Source organism: Chelonoidis abingdonii, chromosome 1 (assembly GCF_003597395.2).
Source record: "Chelonoidis abingdonii isolate Lonesome George chromosome 1, CheloAbing_2.0, whole genome shotgun sequence".
Taxonomy (NCBI): domain Eukaryota; kingdom Metazoa; phylum Chordata; order Testudines; family Testudinidae; genus Chelonoidis; species Chelonoidis abingdonii.
Genome location: NC_133769.1, coordinates 311,853,713 through 311,878,530, shown reverse-complemented (window position 1 = coordinate 311,878,530; position 24,818 = coordinate 311,853,713). Strand labels below are relative to the sequence as shown.

Sequence of the window (24,818 nt, the reverse complement as noted above, 5' to 3'; positions counted from 1 at the left end):
GAGAGTAGGACTGTGTAAAAGTGTGAAAACAACTCCAAGTAGCACTCTAATTTTTCCATCATAGAAATTAGGGTAGAAGCAGAATATCAATACTGGTTTAGCCCTACAGTGAATCCCTAATATCCTCAGATAGCTTTACTGATGTTTAATTATACATAATCTAATCCACTGAACAGGTACAGAGTACAGCATGTTCTCTGTATAGATTTCCATAGGCTACTAGTATTATACACAACTTAATAAATACTGTAGCCCTATCCACATAAAAAACTAAAGCCCAGGGACCAGTGTCTACACTAGAAATGCTACAGCAGCGACTGCGTCACAGTATTGTAGACATGTACTACAGCAACGGAAAGAGTTCTTCCATCACTGTAGTAAAATCCACTTCTCCAAGAGGCCTTAATTAGGTTGACAGAAAAATTCTTCTGTTCCCCCAGTAGCTTCTACACTCAGGCTTACATTGGCTTAATTACATCATGCAGGGCATGACATTTTTCACAGTGCTGAGCTATGAAGTTAAGTCAACCTAACTTTGTAGCACAGACTAGCCCTAAAACAAACTGCATATTCTTTCTTGGTATTTCCCCAAGGGTTTATGAGTCAAGTCCAAATCAGTTAATTATCTAGATATACTTGATTCCCCAAAGTCTCAGCCTTTACTGCCTTTTACTCATTGCGTATTTTTAGGCCTGTGGGAAAGCCAAAGGGCAAAATTTTATAATGGTAGTGAATGCAGAAGCAAAGGTATTTTTGGTGAGCCAGCCTAAAAACAATGGGGAAATAAGTATATTTTAAGATGAGACACCTTAACTAGTTTTTCAAGGAAAGGGATAACAGAACTAGAATTCAAGCTCTCTTTGACTTAACTGTAAGAAATAGTCTTTCCAAACTGGCTACCATTTTACAAGTTCACATTAACGAATAAAACAAGTATTTATGTCAATGGATCTCAAAAGTGGCGAAGTTGTACTTAAATGTTGGTTCAGCCCACTTAATATTTAAGGTCTGAATACTCCAACTCTGTCCAGCCAGCTTTGGTATTTCTTTACTCAATTACTTGATATGAACAGATTAGCATCCCCCAAATTATTTATCAGTATAACAACAAAAGATGACCTTATAACTCTGTATAATCTCTAGCATGCACTCCTGAAGATTAAACAAATTAAGAGAACAAATCTTAAGCACCTCATTTCTTCTCCAATTAAAGAAACAGGCACAGAGGATTGGTGTACTAGTTTATTTTTCCTTTAAAAAACAAAAACAAGACACTTCTGATGAAGTGGATATAAAGATGGTGCAGTTATAAATTTAATGGAAATTACCTGAAGATGCCAGAGGACATATGTCTACATTACTATGTAAAAGACCAGGTGGTCTCTTGCCAAGAGAGACCCAGAACAGGAGTATCATCAAAGGGCTGTTTTAAGTCTAGACTGAGGTCAGCTAGCACAACTGTTTCTGGAAGCTGGCATAACACTCATTCATAGTTTGTATACATGGCACTAACTATTGCCATCAGTCCCCTGTTCTTATAAGCATCCCAAAGTTACAGTAACTCCTTGCTTAACGTTGTAGTTATGTTCCTGAAAAATGCGACTTTAAGCAAAACAAAGTTAAGCAAATCCAATTTTCCCATAAGAATTAATGTAAATAAGGGGGGTTAGGTTCCAGGGAAAAAATTTGCACCAGACAAAAGATTATATATTATATATACACATACATACATACACACACACAGTATAAGTTTTAAACAATTTAATACTGTAGACAGCAATGATTGTGAAGCTTGGTTGAGGTGATGAAGTCAGAGGGCGGGACATTTCCCAGGGAATGCCTTAGTGCTGAATGATGAACTAGCACTCGGCTGAGCCCTCAAGGGTTAAAACATTGTTGTTAATGTAGCCTCACAGTCTACAAAGCAGCATAAATGGAGGGAGGGGAGACAGCATGGCAGGCAGGGACAGAGAGAGAGAGAGAGTGCGTGTGTGTGCACACATTGCCCCTTTAAGTACAGTAACTCCTCACTTAAAGTAGTCCTGGTTAATGTTGTTTCATTGTTACATTGCTGATCAATTAGGGAACATGCTCATTTAAAGTTGTGCAATGCTCCCTTCTAATGTCATTTGGCAGCCACCTGCTTTGTCCATTGCTTGCAGGAAGAGCAGTTCATTGCAGCTAGCTGATGGGGGCTTGGAACCAGAGTGGACCGGCAGCTCCCTGCTCCCCTAAATTCCCTGTGCTGCTGCTGCCCAGGAGGCTATCAAGGCAGTTCAGCTGTCCCTCTTGCCATATGCTGTTCCTGCCCTCTGCCTTGGAACTGCTCCCACAGACTCCTGCTTGCTGTGCAGGGGGGGAGGGCAGGGGCTAATGTCAGGATGTCCCTCTCCCCCCTGCTCCTGCACCCCATTTACCCCTTCTCCATAGAGAGCAGGGAGGGGACACGGAGGGAGAGACATGGTGCAGCAGCTGCTGTCTCAACTTCCTGATCCACTTAAAAAGACAATGCACTGAAGAGTGGGTCAGCTTACTTAAAGGGGCAGTGTGCATCTCTCTCCCTCCCACACACAGGGTGTGTGTCTGTCTCTGTCTACTATGTTGTCTCCCCTCCCTCACATTCGTGCTGCCTTGTGTGAGAGGCTACATTAACAACGTGTTAACCCTTGAGGGCTCAGCGGGTGCTAGTTCATCATTTAGCACTAAGGCATTCCCTGGGAAATATTCCTCCCTCTTCCACTCTCTAACTTCACCACCTCAACCAAGCTTCACAATCATCATAGCTGTGAACAGTATTAAATTGTTCTTTTAAAACGTATACTGTGTGTATATCTATATAATATATAGTTTTTTGTCTAGTGAAAAAAATTTCCCTTGAACTCAACCCTCCCTGTTTACATTAATTCTTATGGGGAAATTGGATTCACTTAACATCGTTTCGCTTAAAGTTGCACTTTTCAGGAACATAACTACGACGTTAAGCAAGGAGTTACTGTATGATGACCGCACTCTAAGTGCACTGCCTTTTTAAGTAGATCAGCAAATTGAGACTGCAGCTGCTCTCAGCAAGCTCCCTCTGTCCTGAACCCTGTCATGTCCCACCTCTGCTCTATGGAAATGGGGTAAGCGAGAGGCAGGAGGAAGGGGGAGGGGGACACCCTGACATTAGCCCCCCTCTCCCTCCGCCCAACGAGCAGGAGGCTCCCGGGAGCAGCTCCAAGGCAGAGGGCAGGAGCAGCACATGGCAGTGGGGGGAGGCACAGCTGAACTGCTGGCAATTGATAGCCTGCTGGGTGGCTGCCGCAAAGGAAACTTAGCAGAGCGGGGAGCTGATGAGAGGCTGCCGATCCACTCTGGTTATAAGCCCCCACCAGCTAGCTGCAACGGGCTGCTCTTCCTGCAAGCAGTGGACAAAGCAGCAGCTGCCAAACAACGTTATAAGGGAGCACTGCACAACTTTAAACGAGCATGTTCTCTAATCGATCAACAACATAACAACGTTAACCACGACGACTTTAAGTGAGGAGTTACTATACTTGGTTTTTAAATTTAATAAAAATAAAATTAAAGTATAACAAAAAAAGCATGGTAGGAATGTAGGCCCACATTAGATTTGGATGAACCCTGGTTTTAAATTCAGTTGGGATTAATAGCTGGAACTGAGCAATAGACTTACGGCATGCGACCAAAGAAGTCATGAGAAAGAAGAGCCGTTGTGTTAAACTTGTAATGAACCTTCAAAATAGCTAAAGTAACATAAATAAATATACTTAATTGGGTACCAGGTGCAGTAAATAATTGGCTGTATAAGAAACTCCTTCATCAGGCCTTAGCTAGGGTCTAATAATTGGCAATGACACCACTTGTTTGTTAAAGGGTATTGTGGCAAATTGCCAGTACTGTTCTGCTGGGTCTCGCGCTCTCTCTTCTCTGGGGTAGGTTCAGGGCGCTATTGCTTGCCTCTGAACCGGTTCTTAATTACTCCACTAGTGTCCTTGGAGGAGGGGAGGGGAGTGGAGAGGGAGGGACCTGTGGCCTGCCCTTACCCAGGTCCCAACCCAGGGGCCCTGCAGGGGTTGTGCCGTGAACCACTTGACTTAGCGGTTCCTTCCCATGGCTTCCTTCCCTCTCTCTACCGTCAGCTTGTTGAAGGCTTCTTGCCTCCCTTTCAAATAACACAAGCCTGGTGCCTTACCTAAGCGGTTTCTTTCTGGACTGCACTAAGATCCACCGCCAGAGCACTCCTTCCCAAAACTTTCTCTTTCTCTCTTATCAAAAACTCTTCTTCTCCAACTTCTGCACCTTGCACTCTGCTCCAATCAAACCTTCCTCCTTCAACTCCCACAGCTGTCGGACTGGAAAGCGGCCCCGCCGTTTTTTTTGTTTTTATCACAATGACTGAAGTCAGGTGCTCTAATTGGAGTCAGGTGCTCTAGTTAATCTAAAGCAAACCTTCCTCCCTTGGCAGGGAATAAGGCCCCCTGCTAACACTTTCATGCTGCCCTCTGGCCATGCTGTATCACAGTATAAAAAAGTAAACTCATAAAGGGTTCATACCTGCCTGCCCAAGTTGGAGCTTGGGCGTTGTATCTTACTCAAATACTTCTAAGTGTTTTGTTACTGTTTGGCGGTAGTAACTGCTTATTATTTAGGCGTCTTTAGAGCAATTGTATAAATACCATATAGCCTTTCGATTTAATAAAGGAATTTATTGTTAAATTGGGGTCACGCTAATACCCTACATAAATAATAGTAATTCAAACAAGCACATTTTTGGCTTCACAGTATATCATCACACAACTTACAATAGTCATGTAACAAAAAATCCACACGAGAATTTTCAATGGTCTGGACTTAGTGAGAGGCACAATTACAGTTTATGAATGCTCACATAATTTACCCATTTATTGCCTCTTAAACTAAGTTTGTATAAACTCACTGGGGCAGGGGATATCTTCCTATAAATCTATAAAGTGCCTTTGACAACTGGGTGCTCACCTGCAGGCTCCAACATAATGCATATCAGTATACAAGCCTATCACATTTTTTATGTTATTTCTTCACTAAGCAGTGTTTAGTCAGACAGACATGCTGTTAGGTCCCACTGAAGTCAATAGAAGCAGGATCAGGACTTGTATCATTAAAATGCTTTTGGATACAGACAAACCTTAAAGCAGATGAAAATTGCTACTGTGAAGGGTACATCTACACTGCAGCTCGGGGTGTGATTTGCAACTCTTGTAGACACACCAGTGCTGGCTTTAATCTAGCTAGCTCACTAAAAATAGTAGCGAAAAAGTGGCAATGTGGACTTCTGCTTGGGCTGCTCAAGCCCACCTAACCCCGTAGGTACATATTCACTTGAGCAGCCCACACCACTGCTCCTTCAATGCTATTTTTTATGAGCTAGCTAAATTAAAGCTAGTGTGAGAAGTCAACACAAATTGCAAATCACATTTCTGGTCCCAGTGTAGACATACCCCACAACTTCAGCAATGCCCAAAAAGTCACAGTTGTGAAAAAGGCTAATATGATTCTGGGGTGTATTAATGGGAGTGTAAAATGTAAGATATGGGAGGCAACTGTCCCATTCTATCTGGCACTGGTGAGGCCTCAGCTGCAGTACTGTTTAGTTTTGGGTGCCAAACCTTAAGAAAGGTGTGGACAAACTGGGGAGAGTTAAAAGAAGAACAACAAAAATATAAAAGGTTTAGAAAACTTGACCTACAGGGAAAGATTTTTTAAAAAAACCTGAGCATGTTCAGTCTTGAGAAAAGACTAACATCCTGATGAGCGGTCCTGACGACAGTCTTCAAATACTTTCCAGGCTGTTATAAAGAGGACAGTGATCAATTGTTCTCCATGTTCAGTGAAGATTGGACAACTAATGGGCTTAATCTGCAGCAAGGGAGATTTAGGTTAGATATTAGGAAAAGATTTCTAACTGTAAGGGTAGTTAACCACTGGACTAGACTGCTAAGGGAGTGGAATCTCCATTACTGGACATTTTAAAGAAAAGGTTGGACAAACACCTGTCAAGATCCTGCCTCAGCAAAGGGGACTGGATATGACGACTTCTTGAGGTCCCTTTCAGCCTGCATTCCTATGAGTCTATGAAATGCATTAGCTACTTTCCAAACATAGAGGAAATAGAGTTCTACGCTCCAAAGAGCATCCACCACACTAAGAAGACCATGAAAAAAACTGTGTAGGGGGGAAATAATACCCAAGCAAACTAATCTGACTGATGATAGGTACATCTTGCTACTTACATCTGTTTTCAAATTAAACAAGGCAATAAAATCCTTACCCCCTACCTTCCTTTCCTCCCTCCACAATTCAATCTACATCTTTTGTCATGGTAATTTCTAGATTCGGCTCCACTGTCTTTAGGCCACTCTCTTCCAATAAATTAGCAGTTCATACATAAGATAAATAATGAAATAGGCATTGTGGGAAAAGTAGCTCTACGGGAAGGATTTAAATGAGACATCAGTGACTTTACAAACCAACCCAGAAAACTGCATTGCATGCATAGAGAATGCCATGGAAATGCACAGATTGTTGTAGGGGGAAATGGACAAATTGTGTATCAATGCAGACATCATGGGGAGGGGAGGTGGGGGGTCCATATCATAAGATATGGGTCAAGGCTATTAAGGGCTTTGAAGGCTATTGCAAGAAGCTTGAGCCTGATGTGGTATAGAAGACAGAGGGATTCACATATAGATTATGACATCACCCGAGGAGCATCAAAGATGATCCTAGTGGTGGTAGCATAAATAGACTGAAGTGGAATGATGTGTCACAGTGCATCTTTCAGTGGACTACTCATATAAGTAGAGTTACACAGACTAAGACTTTACAGAATCAGGATGTAACTGCAAGTTTCATATAAATGATTTTCATGGATTCAGTTCATATGGCATACACAGATGAATACGCAACTAAAAGACGCTAGCTTGGGTCGTAGAAAAAAATGTAATTCTAAGTTAGCCATATACGAATATAAAATGCAGCCAGCTTTACTCAGAATATTGCTAGAATGTGTTTAAAAAAAAGTCACACAATATTCTCTGCATCATACACAAAGATGATTTTCAAAGGCTTGTAATTTGGTAAAATCAAAACTACCTTTCCCAGCAGAATATCCAAAGATGCACTCTCAATAGTAGCTATTTGCATGCCAGATTTCAGTTTAATATCCCACGCCATTTTGATACTACAATTGTACAAGACTGGGTTGCAATGGTTCTCTTTTACTTTTCCAGTAACAAGGATTTTTTTCCTCCACTTATAAGCAAAAACAGTTTAATCTTATTTTGGGAAGTTTGAACAAATATTCATCTTAAAGCACAAACCAAGCTTGAAAAATTACAGCAAGTTGTAAGAGACTGAAAAACAGGAGGTCAGAACACTAAACATTTCACAACTTTAACTACAGTGGTTGCTGCTGCTCTTAGTTTATTAATCAACTTGGCTCTTAAAACTGAAGTTGAGGACTTCCCACCGCCCCTAAACAAAAAGGCATAGGGATATAGATTCCTTCCCTTGTTTGCAGAACTTTTTTCCCTTGAAGAACAAGTATGAAACTGAGTAACTTTTTCCAGCTAAGAAACAATGCATGGTAGAGCAATTATGATCTAAAGTACTTAGGGGAGATCACATTAGAAAAAAATATCAGTGTTGACAACTGAATGAAACAAATACATTTGATTTCACCGACTGAACATATGAATTTAGTTTCCAATTTACGGAAAACTAAATCATTCTACCAACCTTTCTGTATACAATGTAAATCAGTTTTCTGTGCACCATGCTGTTTTTGCTAACAGAAGCACAATTCATCTAGCAATTGAATTAGGTTTTATCTAATTACATTACTCATTATACTGACTTGGCATACTAATCCCTGAATGGACATTAAAGGAATCCACCCACTCTGCTGTTAACTATGCACTTTATATTAACTTAGACGGTAAAATTTAGAATATTTAGCAATTCAGTGGACTTCCCTTCTGTTTCAAAAGGGCATAACCCATTCTGAAAGATCAGAATTGTGTATTTACAAAAAGCAGTGCTTCATAAGAAGTAAAGCTGATGATCATTTATTTTATCTTGAAAGACGCCTCAGATTTAGCTAAAACATTAACGCCAAATTCTGGTCTGGCTTACACTCCAAGATTGCACAAGATGTAAATTAGGGGAGAAAGTGGCTCAAAAAGACTTTCCACACATTCTTCTCCATTAAAAATGAGAATCAGTATTTTCCCCTGGTATTTTTTTTCTTACCCCACCTTATTGTCTAATCCAGTGGTCTCCAAACTTTTTTGATCACGCACCCCTATCAGTAAAAGAATTTTGAGCACACACCCCCAATATATCTATATTTATGTATAAATTATATATTTGTACTACTATACTAATATATTATGTTTATTATAAAACATACAAAAAATAGAAATTAAAAAAGGATGAGAAAGATGAAACAATATTTTTAAAATATTTTTATTAACAGTACAAAACCCCTTTTTGCTCTCACAAAAAAATTATTAATAATATTTAATATTTTTTAGTGAAAGCAATGTGATTGAATATGCTTCATTATTTCTGAAAACCTTGGTTTAACATTTTGGGATACAGTGAGTCAAAGGTCTGGATTAGGGTTAGGGTGCGGGAGGGGGCTCAGGGTGTGGTGTGGGGCCTCGGATGGAGTTAGGGTGCAGGAGGGGGCTCAGAGTGGGGGTGCGGGGTCTGAGAGGGGGTTAGAGTGCAGGAGGGCACTCAGAGAGGGGGTGTGGGAGGAGGCACAGGGCTCGGGCAGGCAGGAGGTGCAGAGCACTTACCTGGGGCAGCTCCTGTCTGATGCAGGAGGCTCTGCACAGCATGGCACTGCCCCCATGGCCACGATTCTGGGAGCTGCCCCACCCCCAGGACAGGGCCACCCAGAATGCAGGGGCTTTAGGGGCTGCAGGGCCCTGGGCTAAGGGGGCGCCGGGGCCCTGGCCTGCAGCTTTAAAGGCCCTTTTGGAATGAAGCCCTGCGAGCACAGGCTGGAGAACTCAGGAGCAGCAGGGGCAGCCGCACAGCCAGCGGCCAGAGAGAAGCAGCGTTTTCCTCGACAAAGCACTGCTTTTCCCTTCAAAGCCCCACTTCTCTCCAACCGGCTTTAAAGGGAAAAGCGCCACTTCTTTCCAGCCGCTGGCTGTGCGGCTGCCCCTGCTCTTCCAGGGGCCCAAGGACTCAGGGCCACATTCCAAAAGGGGCTTTAGAGCTGCAGCCCAGGGCCCTAGGGCCCCCTTAGCCCAGGGCCCTGCAGCCCTAAAGCCAATGCGTTCTGGGTGGCCTTCTGGGAGCTGACCACCCCCCCAAGCAATTGCGGCCATAGGAGCGGTGCCACACTGCGCNAGGGGGGGAGAGGAGGGGAAAAAAAAACTTCGCCACTCGCTCATTCCCTTCCTCCTCCGGCAACCCTTTCTCCTCCTCGCAGCGCTCCTCCTGCCGTGCCCCCCAATGGATCGTCTTGTGCACCTCACTTTGGAGACCACTGCTCTAGGATACACCTAGTCAGATAGCAGATGGAAAATTTAATAGGAATCACTCTCATAAAATTACCCACTCTAATGCAGAAATTTAAATTTTCCATTTCATTGACTTACAATAGACACAATGCAGTCATAAACATGTATGCCATATATGGGTATGTTGTATCACTCAGCAGTTCATTGCAATAAGTAAGTCTGTCCCTTAACCCTTTTTTAAAAACAAAACAGTATCTCAGAGACTTGTGAACGATCCCATGCACATTTATATGGTGTCAAGTCTAAAACCTAATTATTATACTTCAAATGTCACTGTTAACTATTCCATTGTTGAGCACTCATATTCAGGTAATGTGTTTATCCACTCTAAGATACAGTGACAGATATTTGGGCAAGATGCAACAGGAGCAGCTAGTTCCTGGCCAGCCTTGCAGGAGTGGAAAATGAAGAATTCAAACCATCCAAAAAATCCAGCATATCCAAATGTATAGTCACCTTTGAACCTGGCCAAAAAAGGGGAGGGAAAGTTTCAAATTTTATTTGCCTGATGGGGACTCCCAAACATTTTAAGACACCTGAAGCCCCAAATATCCTCTACTAAGCTTTCAAGGCACCCAGTCTTTCTTTTCCCCCACCTTATTTTCTATGATGCTGCCATACATCTACAATATACAAATCTGCAGCACATGAAGTTCAGGGACTACATAACATTAATTTAGTATCAGAAGAGCCAAACAGCAAAGGGAAAACATACTGACTATTCCACAAGAGGAAGGAGAGCCGTCAAAAGGAGGGCACGATCATAATTTTGATGTTTCCATCGTATAATTTAGGCCTAACATGCTCATAGAACATGGTATCCTGAAGATGCTCCACACTTACCATGTATTGCTACCATAATATCAGTGACCTACACATAATGTAGGTCAAGGAATTTTAATCCAATAGACAAAAATACAGTTATTTTTCATGCGCTCCAAATACCACCTTACTATTACACTTCCTGACAAAGTGAACAACTAGAAAATTTGAAGAATGACAGTTAATATTTACTGGTCAACAAGCCACTATATCAAGACTGATAGAAAAAAATGAACACAATTCAAAATTGATTTTCATCACACTATAGCTAGATTTCTGACAAATCTATCCTTTCCTCCAAAAGAAATGTTGAACAAAGCAGCAGTCTTCTGCTGGGTTATCCTATCAGAAGCACACGTTGTGATGAAACCCAAAGGTTTTGCACTGTACTCCATTCTTCCTCTCTGATCTGTTCAGCAGGCTGATATTGGAAGGTACAATACAATCCTTTCTGGAGACATTTCAGGCCCTTACTCAATTAAAAGAAGAAAAACGGTCAACTATAATGAAGTATTACGTGCATGCACGTGACCATAAAACAAAGCTAAAAGGTCTTTATTTTAGATCTATCAGCTTGACGGTGTCCTTTTAAGCAACTATCATGAGGAGATTATGAATCTACGCAAACATGCATGACAGGCATTATATTAACAAATCATTTTCATTCTATCTTACCTCCTGAGCTTTCTGTAAACACTGTTAACGTCTGTCCTCCCACACTTTGCAAAAGAAATGGATGTTCTCTGGGTGCACTGACTGAAGCAGGTTTTCCTCCAATATCATTGATACTTGCAAGATCTTCATTCAAAGTAAATGATACCTAACACCCACAATGAATATAATATTATTACATAGACCTTTTAACTACATAGATTTTTAGAGCTTAGGAAACAGGAAAAGAAAGAAAAATGAAATAGCACAATACAATTTTGAATTTTTCAAATATACATTTGGGATCTAATTTTTAATATACTAATCTTCTGAAATATTTTATTCAACATTTTCACATATTATTTATATAATTTACTCAGCAGACTATTATCTCCTCTTGATGTCAGAGAACAATTAACTGCATTTCATTATTTTTTAAAATATTTGAGAACCTAAGATAGTTATACCTTTCAATGTAGATATTTTAAATGTTTCACACAGCTAACTTCACTTTCGAGAAAGTGTCAGCAGCATATATTACAGCCAACCATGAGCATGATCAAACCCCAAACACAACTGGAGTCTCTCCACATATTCCAATGACAATTAGATCAGACTCTAAGACGGTAAATTCAGCTTTTACCCACTGCTGAGTTTTTGCTAAGTCTCTTCCAATTCAATGTATTGGTTGGCTCTGGGGTATACTGAATCATGCTGCTACCTTCTCATCTAACATGAAAGGTAAAATACTTGGTAAAGCTATTATTAATTCAATTGCTAATAAAATAAATTAATCAGCTGCCTTTGCAGATGAAAAAAACCCAAATTCCCTAATACTTTCTATTTAACAAAACCAATGAATTAATACCAAATATGATATAGTATATTTCTGAACTTTTACTTCTTTGCTTCCAACATTTTCTGCTTAATATTAATGCTTAGCTCTTATATAGCACTTTACAAAGGATAGTAGCCATCATCATCCTCATTTTACAGATGGGGAAACTGAAGCACAAAGAGATAAGTGACTTGCCCAAGGTCACGCAGTAGCCAGTGACAGAGCCAGTCATTCAGGTCTGCCAACTCCCAGTTCAGTGCTCTATTACAAGTACTATAAGAGAAGTTTACACTACAAAGAAATATACTAAAGTTCAAAATATAACACACAGCCTCTGGATTTGATAATTACTTACTTCTGTTCTTCCTTGATTTCTGTAAAAGAAAATATTTAATGTTTTAGTTTCCATAATCTAATTTCACAGATCTAGCTCCTCTGATAACAGCAGCAACCTCAAATTCTAGCTCTGTTACTGTCTTCACTCCTGAGCTACCCAAGCACAAATGGAGAAATCAGCAGGAGCAAATAGAAGCAACATAATAGCATATAAATAAACTGATTCTTTATTTAGATGTGCCTATTTCTGATGTCTATGAAATCAGAAATGGCGTTCTAAAATATATCACACACATCAGTATAATTTTTTGTATTTATCAGTGTATATTATAAACAGTATGATTGCCAGGCAGCTATATTTCAAGTTTCATAGAAAAAAACACAATGTGTACTTGCAATAAATATTATGCAATATAAGTAGTACTTCACGGCAATACGCTACTGTGACGGTATCTCCCATAAGGCTTTATGGAAATATGCTCAGAATGTGTTTCATGCTACATATGCCATGTAACATATCTCCGTAAAGGTTATGATCTACTGAATGTATTAATCCTATTTGTATGCAGGTATCATTTTTGTATTTGAAGTCATGAATGTTGGCTGTGTACTGGCTTGAGTTCTAAATAACCTTAGTAGAGCATTTAGTCAGTTCCTAGAGAAAGGAATGTTGAAATGAAATACCTAATCAAAAAACACTTAAAGGACAATGGACCTTGGAATGCTCCAATCCACATAAGAAGTCTACTTGAGGATGTTCAAGGTAGCATGTAAACAATGGATGCTACCTGTAAAAACTGTGAGTCATGCATGGAAATGGAGTTTAGGAGTCACCTGGGCAACTCACATCTTGGAGCTGGACTTTGCATAGAGGTGAGGAGGGGATCTCCACCCACAAGAAAAAGTCTATCTAAATCCCTAGAAGACCCCTCCATTTTATCTTCAGCTGGCTAAAGAGGGAGCCTCTGCACCCCCCAGGATACCTGAAAGAAACTGGAACAAAGGACAGTAACTACCGGGGGTGTGAGTGACTGCTGGACCCAGACTAAAAAGACATTAGTCTGTAAAAGGGAGATTTCTAGAACTGGTGAGGATCTTATCTGTATTGAGTTTGATTAGACATAGATTTGCACATTTTATTTTATTTTGCTTGGTGACTTACTTTGTTCAGTCTGTTACTACTTGGAACCACTTAAATCCTACTTTCTGTAGTTAATAAAATCACTTTTTACTTATTAAATAACTCAGAGTATGTATTAATACCTGGGGGAACAAACAGCCATGCATCTCTCTCTATCAGTGTTATTGAGGGCGAACAATTTATGAGTTTACCCTGCATAAGCTTTATACAGGGTAAAACGGGTTTATTTGGGTTTAGACCCCATTGGGAGTTGGGCATCTGAGTATTAAAGACAAGCACACTTCTGTGAGCTGCTTTCAGGTAAACCTGCATCTTTGGGGCAAGTAATTCAGACCCTGGGTCTTTGCTGGAGCAGACAGGAGTGTCTGGCTCAGCAACAGAGGGTGCTGGGGTCCTGAACTGGCAGGGAAGGCAGGGGGAGAAGTAGTCTTGGCACATCGGGTGGCAGCTCCCAAGGGGGGTTCTGTGATCCAACCCGTCACAACTGCTGTATACCAAAAATAACTTTTTCTACTTCTGTAATAATTCTAAGAATTCCTACCAAAAAAAAATATGATGAACTACTTACTTGGCAATCCTCAGCTTCCCTACTTCACCCCTTCCAGAAGCTTTAGTCCATTGTTGTGACAAGTACTTGGGGACCTAAATAATGATAAATTTCAGGTAACTTTGCAACAGATAGTTATATCACATATTTTTTTTTTATTTAAAAAAATCCATCTTTTTTGTATTGCTTTCTTTAGAACAAAAATCAAAATACACTGTAGATTAATATTTCTTTGATAGGGAAGGCAAAGACAATAAGTCAGCACCAAAACCTGACCGTATCTAACCTTCCAAAGCCTACCAAGCATCGCCTAAGATGTATCACTTAAATGAGACTAAAAGAGGTGATTACACATTGCAGCCTTAACCCTTAACAGGAGATCTGAATGACTTGTGGAACAAAAAAAGTCAAGTTTTACTAACCCTAAGGCCATGCCCTAAAAAACCATTCATGTACAATGTTCTTTTTATGCTCTTCTTTTGACACTCAAAATGCATCAGAAACTCCAGCAAATCCACTTTTATTTTTAGCTTTGTATCAATAACTTTCTAGAGTTTTACTAGTACAGTAAAGTCATTCCATATTTTGCATTTATATTTTGCACTGTAGAAAGTATATATAACTAAAGGATTGCATACTTCGTTGCTTATGTAGGCAGAGCTGCACACCCAATGAGAGAGAGAAGCACCCAACACAATGGGATCCTGATCCATGACTATGGCTCTTAAGTGCTATGGTAATACAAATATTAAATAATAATATTAAGCCACAGCCTATGATGTATAGGTAGTACCAGGGGGCACCAGTAAGATTTATCTGCCAGCAACACCAATCAGGCACTTGGTGGGCCTGATTTTCCTTCACTTATACCAGTGGAAATCAAGCTTTTCCAGATTTACATTTTCACCAACCTCAATAGGGTTCTGCCTATTGCTGCTTAGAACATTCTCTGAAATTTTGGAATTGATACAACATGTTTAAAAGTTGTCACATTACACACAGAACAAAAAAGATGCCATTAAGTGTAGGGCCTCACTTCACCCAGCTAAATTTGTAGTTGTATACTGGATGGGATTGTGCAATCTATGGAAGACAGGAAATGTCTTACACAATAAAACATCCACTCTGCCAGATTTCTTTTAATTTTAGCAAGAACAATTAGGAGGATCAGTTTTCAAAAATCTTTTAACAATCCTGAATATAGTGTACAGAAACATTGCAATCTGTTACTATAAACAAAAACAGAATTCAAATCATTTTAATTTGGATTTTGGAAAAGGGATTCCTCAGTTAAGACCATGAGTGAACTAACAGCATCTGAACAAAACACATATAAAATACTTAAGATTCTAGAGACATGGTCTTTATTCTTGGCTATGTAGATAGGGATAACTCTTCTCCCTCACAATTTGTAACATGACCATGTGGGAAGAGAGATGACACAAAGCAATACCATTTCAAAATAAAATACTCCCTAGTTAGCACAACCTACTTTTCTATTTTTTGCACTCTAAAACCTCCCAGCCTTAGTTGTACTTACTTTTATTGTATATATTCCTAAAGCACCCACCACTGTAATATCTGGGCTATTATTACCTATTAAGTTGTCTCTCTCTCTTGGATACTTTCTATATTAGCTCCACACAGTCTAAAGTGAAACCAGGTTAGCCAGAACTGTTTTTCCAATAGGTCTTTTCCTCCAGAAAAGAATTAACAATTGCAACAGTGTTATATCTGGTCTTCATTAACCAGGGAAATCATGTTGTGAACTGTTGTGGTAAAGCAGCACTACACAAAACATTCTATTGTTTAAAGAGATTTTTTTTTAATTAAATCCACCAAATGATAATCCACTTTGCTACAATAATACGAGGTCCCATCTATGTTGTGATTCCTAACATGCTGGGGAACCTACTTAAAAAAGTTTGTCCTGGTTTAAAAATCCAGTTCAGATCTGAAGCAGGTCTCTCTCCTCTTCAGGTCTGAACTGGATTTTAAATCAGGAGGGTAAAGGAAATCTATGCATAACCCTTTTACAGTTTCAAGCTTTTTAGCTGTAATTCTCAAGTGTTACAGCAATGGTAGAAGATGTAACATGGGCAGGATTTACATGTTTTTACCATTGTATGATCTAGCCTGTGATAATGCAATGGTAAAAATGTCCAACCAATTGTAGTTTGTTGGCTTAAAAAAGGTGCAGTTGTTTGCACAGTTACCAAGTTCAGTTCATTACCATCTTCCCCAAAACATATTTGAACCATGCTGGGGTACTACAGAGTTGTGGGCTCCCACTATATGAAAGAAAGTTCAATGTTACCAAGACCATAGGCTTGGTCAATACCAGCCATGGAAGTCACTTTTAAGTCATCTTAGCACCTATCTGTGAAAAATCACGTCTTTCTCATCTTATTATAGAGACTGTACCTAGGAAAGTTCTGTTGCTAATAACCAATATCAATATTGGGTCCCCTTTCACCTCCTCATCTCCCCAAACAGATTTGAAAACTCCTTGGTAAGTATAATTAGGACCAACTCATTTTCAACAGGGCTTCATAAAACCCACTAGTCAGAAACTGACACTAAAGAGGAAGTATAAAGACCTGCCCACAAGCCCACCCCTTGACTTTGTCCACATTGAGGATTTTCTGAAATCTTCTATTGCTGCTCTAGCACCAGTGCTGCCAATGATGGAGGCAATAGCATAAACCAGCCACTGGCTTTTTTACCATCAGGTTCTTACAAGATGAAGTATGATGTGAATCCTAGCAGGGCGCTGGCCGGGGACCCTGCTTAGTGAGCCTCATCCATCTCTGCCCAAGGGTGTCTGATAAATCTGAACTCCTCACCCCAGCTACAGAAAAGGAGAATGTTAATTCTCTCCTTCCCGCCACGGCCTCCTGAATGCTACCGCAATAGAGAGACGATTCCACTAGTTCATTTCCTCTCCCCCTTGCCTTGCTAGTGCTCACAGTCTTTGCCAAAAGCAGGCCGGTCGTTACACGCCACTCGTCAGTTTCAGGGTTGCTCCCGAGCGCAGCCACTGACAGGGCTGGAGTCTCGCAGTTCTCGGGGCACGGTGCCGGGCACCGCAGCGAGCGCCCGTGGGACCTGCCCGCTGACTTTGCATTGGTTCGCGCGTGGTCCTGGGAGATCGCACGAGCCCCTGCTTTCCTGCGGAGACCGCGGGGCCGCCGAGGGGCGTGGGAAAGTCACTCCGCCCCCCACCCCGAGCAACAGAAACAGGGAATTGCTGCCCCCTATCCCTCAATCTTCGAGGCCCCCACAAGAATCTCCCCGCCGCCCCACAGCGACCCCGCCCCGGCGTATTCTCGAGGCGAGCTCCGGTCTCGGCCCCAGGGAGGGAAGGAGCCGCCCCAGCCCGTGGCAGGACCTCCCTCGCGGGGCAGAAGCCGGGGGGAGGGGGCAGGATGAGTCGCTAGCCCGGCCCGGGGCCTGCGCGGCCTCTCACCTTTACCAGCCACATGCCCGTGTTCTGCTTGGCCCCAGTCAGGTCCAGCTCCCCCTTCTCACTCATGGCTGCCCGGGCCGGGGGCGCGGGGACACGCGGAACGAGCTCGAGCCGCCCGCACACACAATGGCAATTGCATCCACCCGGACAGGAATCAGCAGCTCACCCGACTACGGCGGCCCCATGCCGCCAAACTTCCGCGGGAAAGGGGAGCGAAGAGGGAGTTCCTCGCCTCCTCCCCAGGAGAAAGGGGGAGGGGGGAAGTCTGTGGAGTCTCGCGCTTCCTCCGGCAGGCGTGGGGGTGGGGCAGTAAGAGGGCCTGAGTCAGGGGTGCTGTAGTGACTGGCACCCCACGGCGGCCGCACGGGGGAGGGGGCTGGGTGTGCTGCAGTGAGCCCTAGCGCCCTGCTGGCTGGAAGTTTGGCTTGTGGCAGGGCCGCCCAAGCTGACAGAGTAGGGAGGAGATGAAAAGCAGCCCCTGGCCTTGCCCGGGGCGGATGGAGTGAGAGGCCCCTGGAAAAGTTGGGTTATAGACGGTGCTTAATTTGTACTGAAGGAGGTGCCTGGGCCGAAGCAGTGGTTTACTTTCATAACTGATAGGGCAACCCAGAGGTGTTGGGGTATGAGGTGCCTGGGCTACACCCTGGCGCAAACTAAGCACTGGTTATAGAACAACAAGGTAGCCATGCCTTGGAGGAAGTCAGATGCATGCCATTTTAATCAATAATGGTTAATATTAGTACTGTAAAAGTCAGCCATTTCATAGCAACCCCAGAGCCTGGGTGGGACTGTGGAATATCAGGCTCTGACTGTCAACTCAGATTTGGCCCAAAATTCAGGTTAAAGGCAAGTTTTTACTAAACACTGTGGTGATATTTCCCCAAATTAAATTAAAACCTCAGTGGGTACATGTGTGTTTAAACAAAGAATCACCCTTTGTGTGTTTGAAACCCAGACAGTGCAACTCTAAAAGCCTGCAAGTGAAATGCAGGGCTTGTCTCCCTGGAAACTAGAACCACAATAACTAAGTTATTTGTAATTCCCACTTTTAGTTATTTCAGTGCAAGTCTTTGTGTGGACGCTCTTCTTTGAACTCAGTGGGGAGGATATTCAACATCTCAAAGAAATTCTGCAAGCAGAAGGATTTACAGATGATTGTTAACTGAGGTTTAGGGACTGAATCTGTGAAGTGATGAGCACAAGGAGGTAGGAAGAGCTCAGCACCTTACAACATCCGGCCCAGTGTGATTCATCAAAAAGTGAGCGAATAGCAGAGTTATGTCTAAATAGCCCATGCCATATGCGACTTAAAAATGACATGGAATGAATGTCTTCAACTCAAGTGACATTTTCAATAATCTGGTGTCATGATTCAGTAGTTCTAATATTACGTTAGTGACACTACCAAACTAATGTAAAAATTTAAAAAGAGCAATATAAACAGGCCAAGTGCACAAGTAACCAACATAACTGACCAAATCAGGATTGTTAGCTGAATTGCCCTGTGAGAAATCATTGTTGTCATTTAAGGTGCTAAAAACAATAGGAAAAAAATCTGCCAATATCACTGGGTCAGCTGGTGGCTGAGAGCTGAAAACGACAAGGCAGAGATTTCCTTCCCAGCTATATACTACAGGCAGCCTTTCCAGTCCTGTTTCCATGGAAACTGCAGTAAGGGGGGCAACAAAGTAAGAAGCATTTTCATTAATTCCTAATTTAAAATCCTAACCTTATGTTTGCCATTGCAGTGTTTCATTCCATGGATGAAGAATCAGAAACTTGGAGCTCTGTGTTTCCATTTCTGCTCCTGTTTATATGCCACAAATGTCAAATCAAGGGAAATAAATTTCAAGGTTTTAAATTACAGAACGTTTACTTCTGATTTTTTCATCCCACCAGGTGGGATCAATAGATTGCACTGTAGCAAGTCTCAGAGAAGGACCTCCCTTTGTCACTTTCAGGTGCTGCCTGAAGTCTGAGGGCTAGCAGTGCTGATTTATAAAATAAAAATAATCTGCAGACATAAATGGCCTGATCCTGTACCGTTAAAATGAATAGGAGTTTTGTTGTGGACTACAATGAATTTATGTATACTTCCCTCAGAACCAAGAGGATATCAGGGAAAATATGCTTATAGGAGTTAACACTGTCCAACCTTCACTATGTCAGCAGCCCCCGTGGAGGGGGGAACGGGTGGCATAGATGCAGGCAGAGAAGGCAATGGCAACAGAGAGGGAGCAGTTCTCAACTATCACTATGAAAGGTGTAGCACAATATGGGTCGCAGCTTCCTTTCCTAGTACTGATCCACAGAGTTCAGAAACCAAGCCCTCTGCCTCCTCAAGGGCTCCAAAATTCCTTGCTCCTGAGGGCAGTAAACAGAGGAACTCCCACACGGTAACCCTTGAGGTGTCCAAGATTTCTTTATCCCAGTCTTGTAAATTTTAGCTGCCAGATGATTAAATATAGTTCTTGTACTCCCATGGCTAACCCCCCCGCAAAATAACAAAACAGTGAGGATTTGTATTACAAATGTTGGTATGTTTAATCAAACATACTTTTCTGATATTTCCCCTTACTTAGAGGACTCCCCAGGAAAGTGAGCTGTTGTGTATAGAAAGGAAATAAAACTTAGCCTACAATAATTGTTATTTTACAATGTAATGGAATGCATATATATATATAGAGAGAGATTTGTTTTTGCAAGCATCATAGAATTTTCCACATCAGATAAAATTACAGTTAACAAACAGTGCTGACATGGTAGATCAAACAGATCAGATATAATCACACAAAACTGTAAGTGCTGAATTATATTAAACAGATGGCTCTTGACTTGTGTTTGGATTTATAAGCAAAGTAGACGGTGCTCAGTGAATATTAATGAAAAAATATTTCCATAATGTGGGTGTGTAACAATAGAACAGAAGAATCTTGCTCTAAGAGACAGAAGGACAGATTCATAGCCCCACTGGCTCATTTGTACTGCTTTGCTGGCGCAGAGGGACTGTAAATTCAACTTTATTAGCCACATGAGTTTTTCCATGTAGAGAAAACCTCCAGGTCCTGTAGAATCTTTACACAAGTTCCACACTACCCCCCAGTGCTTATTGTAAAATTTATTCCAAGAACAAAAGGGGGCATAGCCAATGTATTGCTATGCCTCAGTGATTATGGCTGCCAGTACAGCTATGGAGACCACAGGCAATTTAGAGCAGCTCTGAAGCTACTTAGAGTTGTACTGAGGTCCAAAGCATCCCCAGCCAGCCCCGCAATTGAGAAGCAACAAAAAAACACTTTTGTTATTCCTTCCTTTGGGTCCTGTGCCAAGTACAGCTTGACCAACCAGGAATTGTATTTTGTCAGTTCCTGGAAAATAGCCATATTTATTTAAGGAAAGTACAGGGGTCATTCAAATTCAAACATTCAACAAGCTATATTTTCTTCACTCACTTCTAACTCTTTTCACACACTTCCCTTAAAACCTGAGGGTCCTGTCTACTCAGCATGGACATTCAGGATTTCCTGGCAGTTTATTTTCCTCTGCTAACCAATTGGGCAATATTTTATTTCCTTCCTCTCCTGTTCCTGCGTGCAAACTGTCTGTTTGGTGCTTATCACCTCAAAGGTGGTTGTATCAGTAATGATTGCTGCATGTATGTAGTTCATGAAGGCCTCTGGCAACCTTCAGGATGAGAGATACTATTGTAACCCTTCTGCCCCTCTGAGTTGGCAGCAGCAGGGGCCAGGTTCAGTATCCAGGGCTTCCGTTTCAATAACACCATGCATAACCGGCTCGAGCTCCCACAAGTGACCTGGAACACTTACAAACCACCCCCCCGGGCGCCTCTAGGAGGCAATACTTCCCCTCTCACAAGCACAGAGTCTAAGTGTAGCAAAATCCTTTTAATAAAGGAGGGAAACAATGCGGCATCACATTGGAGAAACACCACAAACAGGATTAAAACTCACCTCCAAGTATGTTTGGCAATGTCCTTTCTCCCTTAGGGTGTTAAGTCCAATCACCCCAAAGTCCAGCAACCCAAAAGTTTCTGGTCAGTGCCACCCCAGAGTTCAAAACTTTATCTGCAGAGTTTTACCCCCCCAGCCTGGGTGGAAATGGGGTGGAGCCCACACAGGGTGTTAAGGGGCACCTTACATGGGCCAGGGCCAACTGCTCCGCCTCTCCATGTTGTTCTGCTGCAGCCTTCCCCACGACCAGCTCCACTACACCAGCTGTGCTGCTCCTCCAGCCAACCCATGAGCCACACCAGCCACCCCCACAAACCACTCCACTCCACTCACTGATCCATGGGCTGCTCCAACATGCTGTAAACTGCTCTGCTAGCCACTTAGCAATAAGTCTTCAGGCTCCCCCACTAGGTAACACAGCACTCAGTGATTTCAGTTTGTAGTAGGGGAGCCCCGGTGCTGGTGCACCATTGGCCCAACATGAATTCAGCTCAGCCACCTCTAGATGGACTCCTAATGAAATCAAAATTAGTTCTACTCTTTAGCAGTGGAGAGAGGAGACTGTGCAATTGGTGTTCCAGGCCTTCAAAAGGGGCCCATACCATACCACACACACCAGTCCCCAACCTCTCTCAATTCACTGGGTTTTAGAACCCATGTCCCTTGTCTAGCAAGTACTACTTAATTGAGGTTGAGTCATCGCTGTCATAAAGCAGTCTCATAGTTCCTCATTCACATAATCAGGGTGACGAGTTTATTCCTCCTGCCCCAGTAACAAAGAAATTGAGGATCCCAGAGCTGTCAAAATAACCATCCCAGGCTGCCGTGGGCTATGCTAGGTGAGGTGGGTGTGCCAATGCAAATACCTGAAATTCCTTTCCACACTCCCTGAAATTCTTTCCACACTCCCCATAATTCACCACCAGATGTCAGGGTAGAGCTCATCCTGACTCTGCTTACACTATCTAAATGTAAGATATTATTATTAATAGATCCCTTAAAAAAATGTCACCAGACCTAGGGATGGGCCAGGACCAGAACACTAGATGCACCCACCAGCTCCTCTTCATGAATTTTGAGGCTCTGTCTAGCTATGTTTCTATACATTGCCTCTTGCTGTGGAATCTGAGTGGTTTCTGGTTCTGGATTCTGTCATGCCTGAGGCACATCTCTGTAAGGGACCTATGAAGGGCACTGAATTTGAACACCCCAGAGTTTGGGAAAATTCAGATTTGGGTCTGGATCTGAACTCCACAGCTCAGGCCAATATCTAACCAAGCAAAAAAGGGAGAGATGATGAATGATGGTTTTCATTCGAAGCAGGAGTGATACAGGCATTTTATCAGAAAAAAAACTGATCCAGAGACAGCTGATGCTCTTACTTCATTCATTCTTATCAGCAAACTCCTCATTAACAAATTAAAGTGAAAAAAGTGCTGAGAAGTTTCAGAGAAAAAAACTAATGGAGTTAGACTGCCAAAGAGCATTGTCCTCCTCCTCAATCAAATGTGCCAAGTTTTTCCTCCTCATCATCTTGGTTTAGCAGACAGTGGGGCAGATCTTCAGGTGTAATTATCCTCATTTCGTTGAAGTCAATTGGCAATTTATGTCAATTTACACACTACCGTAACAGTGCTCCAGTAGCTGTCCCACAATGACCAGCAGTGACTGCTCTGGTCACAAATGTGTACTCTACTGCCCAGGGTCCTGGAATACAGAAGACACCCCCCTCGTTACCCCTCAGAACTCCTGTGCAGTTTTGAAATGCCTTTTCCTGGTTACCCAGCTCGGCGAGCGCACCTAGCATCTCTCCCTGGTTATGAGCAACTGCCCAGCCAACCATGCTGCTAGAACATCTAGATCCGTTCCTGCCTGGAGTAGACAGAAGATATCAGATCTCCTGGGCCTGTGAGGAGAAGAGGCTGTGCAGGCACTGCTACAGACCTGTCACAGAAACATGGACATCTATGAAAAGATTGCAGGGGGATGCAGGCAGAGGGGTACAACAAGGATCAGCTGAAGTGCCGTGTGAAAGCGAAGGAACTGTGGCAGGTATACCGCAAGGCCAGGGAGGCCAACAGTCAATCCAGGCCCAAGTTGCAGACCTGCCACCTTTACAATAAGCTGGAAGCCATACTTGGCAGAGACACCATCACCACTCTACAGACCATCATAAATACTTTGGAGTTGCCCAAGACAGAGACCCCTGCCATGAACAGTGAGGAGGAACACGGTATGCGGTGGGGACTCCAGCTATGCCATGAACCAAGATCTTTTTGAGACTTCACCGCAGTCTAGCCGGTCCCACCAGCCAACCACAGACAAGCCCAATCTAGGGTAAGGAACCTCGGGTAAGTTTGTGCATGCATTTTCCCTTAAACAGTTTGTGAAGATGAAATGTGAAGATAGCGCCCACCCCAAATCCAAGTTGGCACGACACAAATATCTTTTTGTTGTTTTGCTTGTACGAGAAAAGGTAGAGCTACAACAAACTTAGAGATAAAATTGTTATCTGCTTTCCATTCCCCTGTATGGTTTTTTCGGGGGGGGGGGCATGTGGAGTAGTTTATATTCATCAGGAAGTCCCTTGCATCCTCCTGAGAGATCTCATGGAGGTACTCTACAATCTTCTCATGATCTTTTGTTACTTCCTCCATGGTAGGACTCCTATGTCGCTCTGTGATGAGTTTGGCAGGCACCATTGCAGTAAACAGGCTTGGGCAGCTTTGGGATGGCAGCAGCAGCTGTGATCTCTGTCCCTTTGTTACCCTCAGGAGTGAGATACCAGCTAAAATCGCCACCTGTGGAAAATAGCACCAGTGTTCAGGCCATCACCCTGTACTCTTCCCCTAGGAAACAGGGACTGACATTTTTTTGTTTTCACACCACCAAACAATTCCCTTCTTATTTCCCTTGCCACGGGCAGGCCATACTCACCCTGGCTGTGGCAGACAGCCAGGAGAAAGAATAAGCGGACAGAAGAAAAGTCCAGGAGTATCAGCAGGAAAGGGAGAGGGAGATGCACCAGGACATAATGGGACTTCTCAGGCAGCAAACACAGATGTTGCAGACTCTTGTTGACCTAAAGTTCCAAAAGTCATATGCTCCCTTTGCAGTCAATGGAGAACTCCATTTCAGTAGTTCCCTACACTGCCCTTCCCCTCCCCCCCAACATTCCCCCTGGCATCAGGGGCTGCATCCCTGCTCTCCCACTCCGTGCCAGGAGACAGTAAAGAAAACCACAGCTTCACAGAAACTGATTGATATATGTTTGACTGAAATGGACACACATGTTTTCTAGCATATTGAAGGTCTTTTCTGTTAATTTATTTTATAAGTTTGCACTATATTGTTATGTTACACATTTTTTCACTGTTTTTGTTATGCAATAAATTTTTATATTTTTGGAAATACATTCATCTTTATTACTTCATAATATATCCAGTAGAATGCCTAGTGATA

General features: G+C 42.5%; 1 protein-coding gene across 2 annotated transcripts in view; it reads right to left on the bottom strand.

The window, feature by feature from the left end:
- Positions 1 to 17,748, bottom strand: part of GTF2F2 (general transcription factor IIF subunit 2) — a 182,654-nt gene extending 164,906 nt beyond the window's left edge. The window contains exons 1-4 of one of the 2 annotated variants that reach the window (XM_075061576.1): positions 17,386 to 17,748; positions 13,938 to 14,011; positions 12,248 to 12,266; positions 11,079 to 11,223 (exon numbers count right to left, since the gene is read on the bottom strand). In XM_075061576.1, the coding sequence (XP_074917677.1) occupies positions 11,079 to 11,223; positions 12,248 to 12,266; positions 13,938 to 14,011; positions 17,386 to 17,451 (304 nt within the window). In that variant the 5' untranslated portion in view covers positions 17,452 to 17,748. The remainder of the gene's footprint in view (positions 1 to 11,078; positions 11,224 to 12,247; positions 12,267 to 13,937; positions 14,012 to 17,385) is intronic. The other variant, XM_075061577.1, reaches the window with a different exon arrangement.
- Positions 17,749 to 24,818: the final 7,070 nt, after the last annotated feature.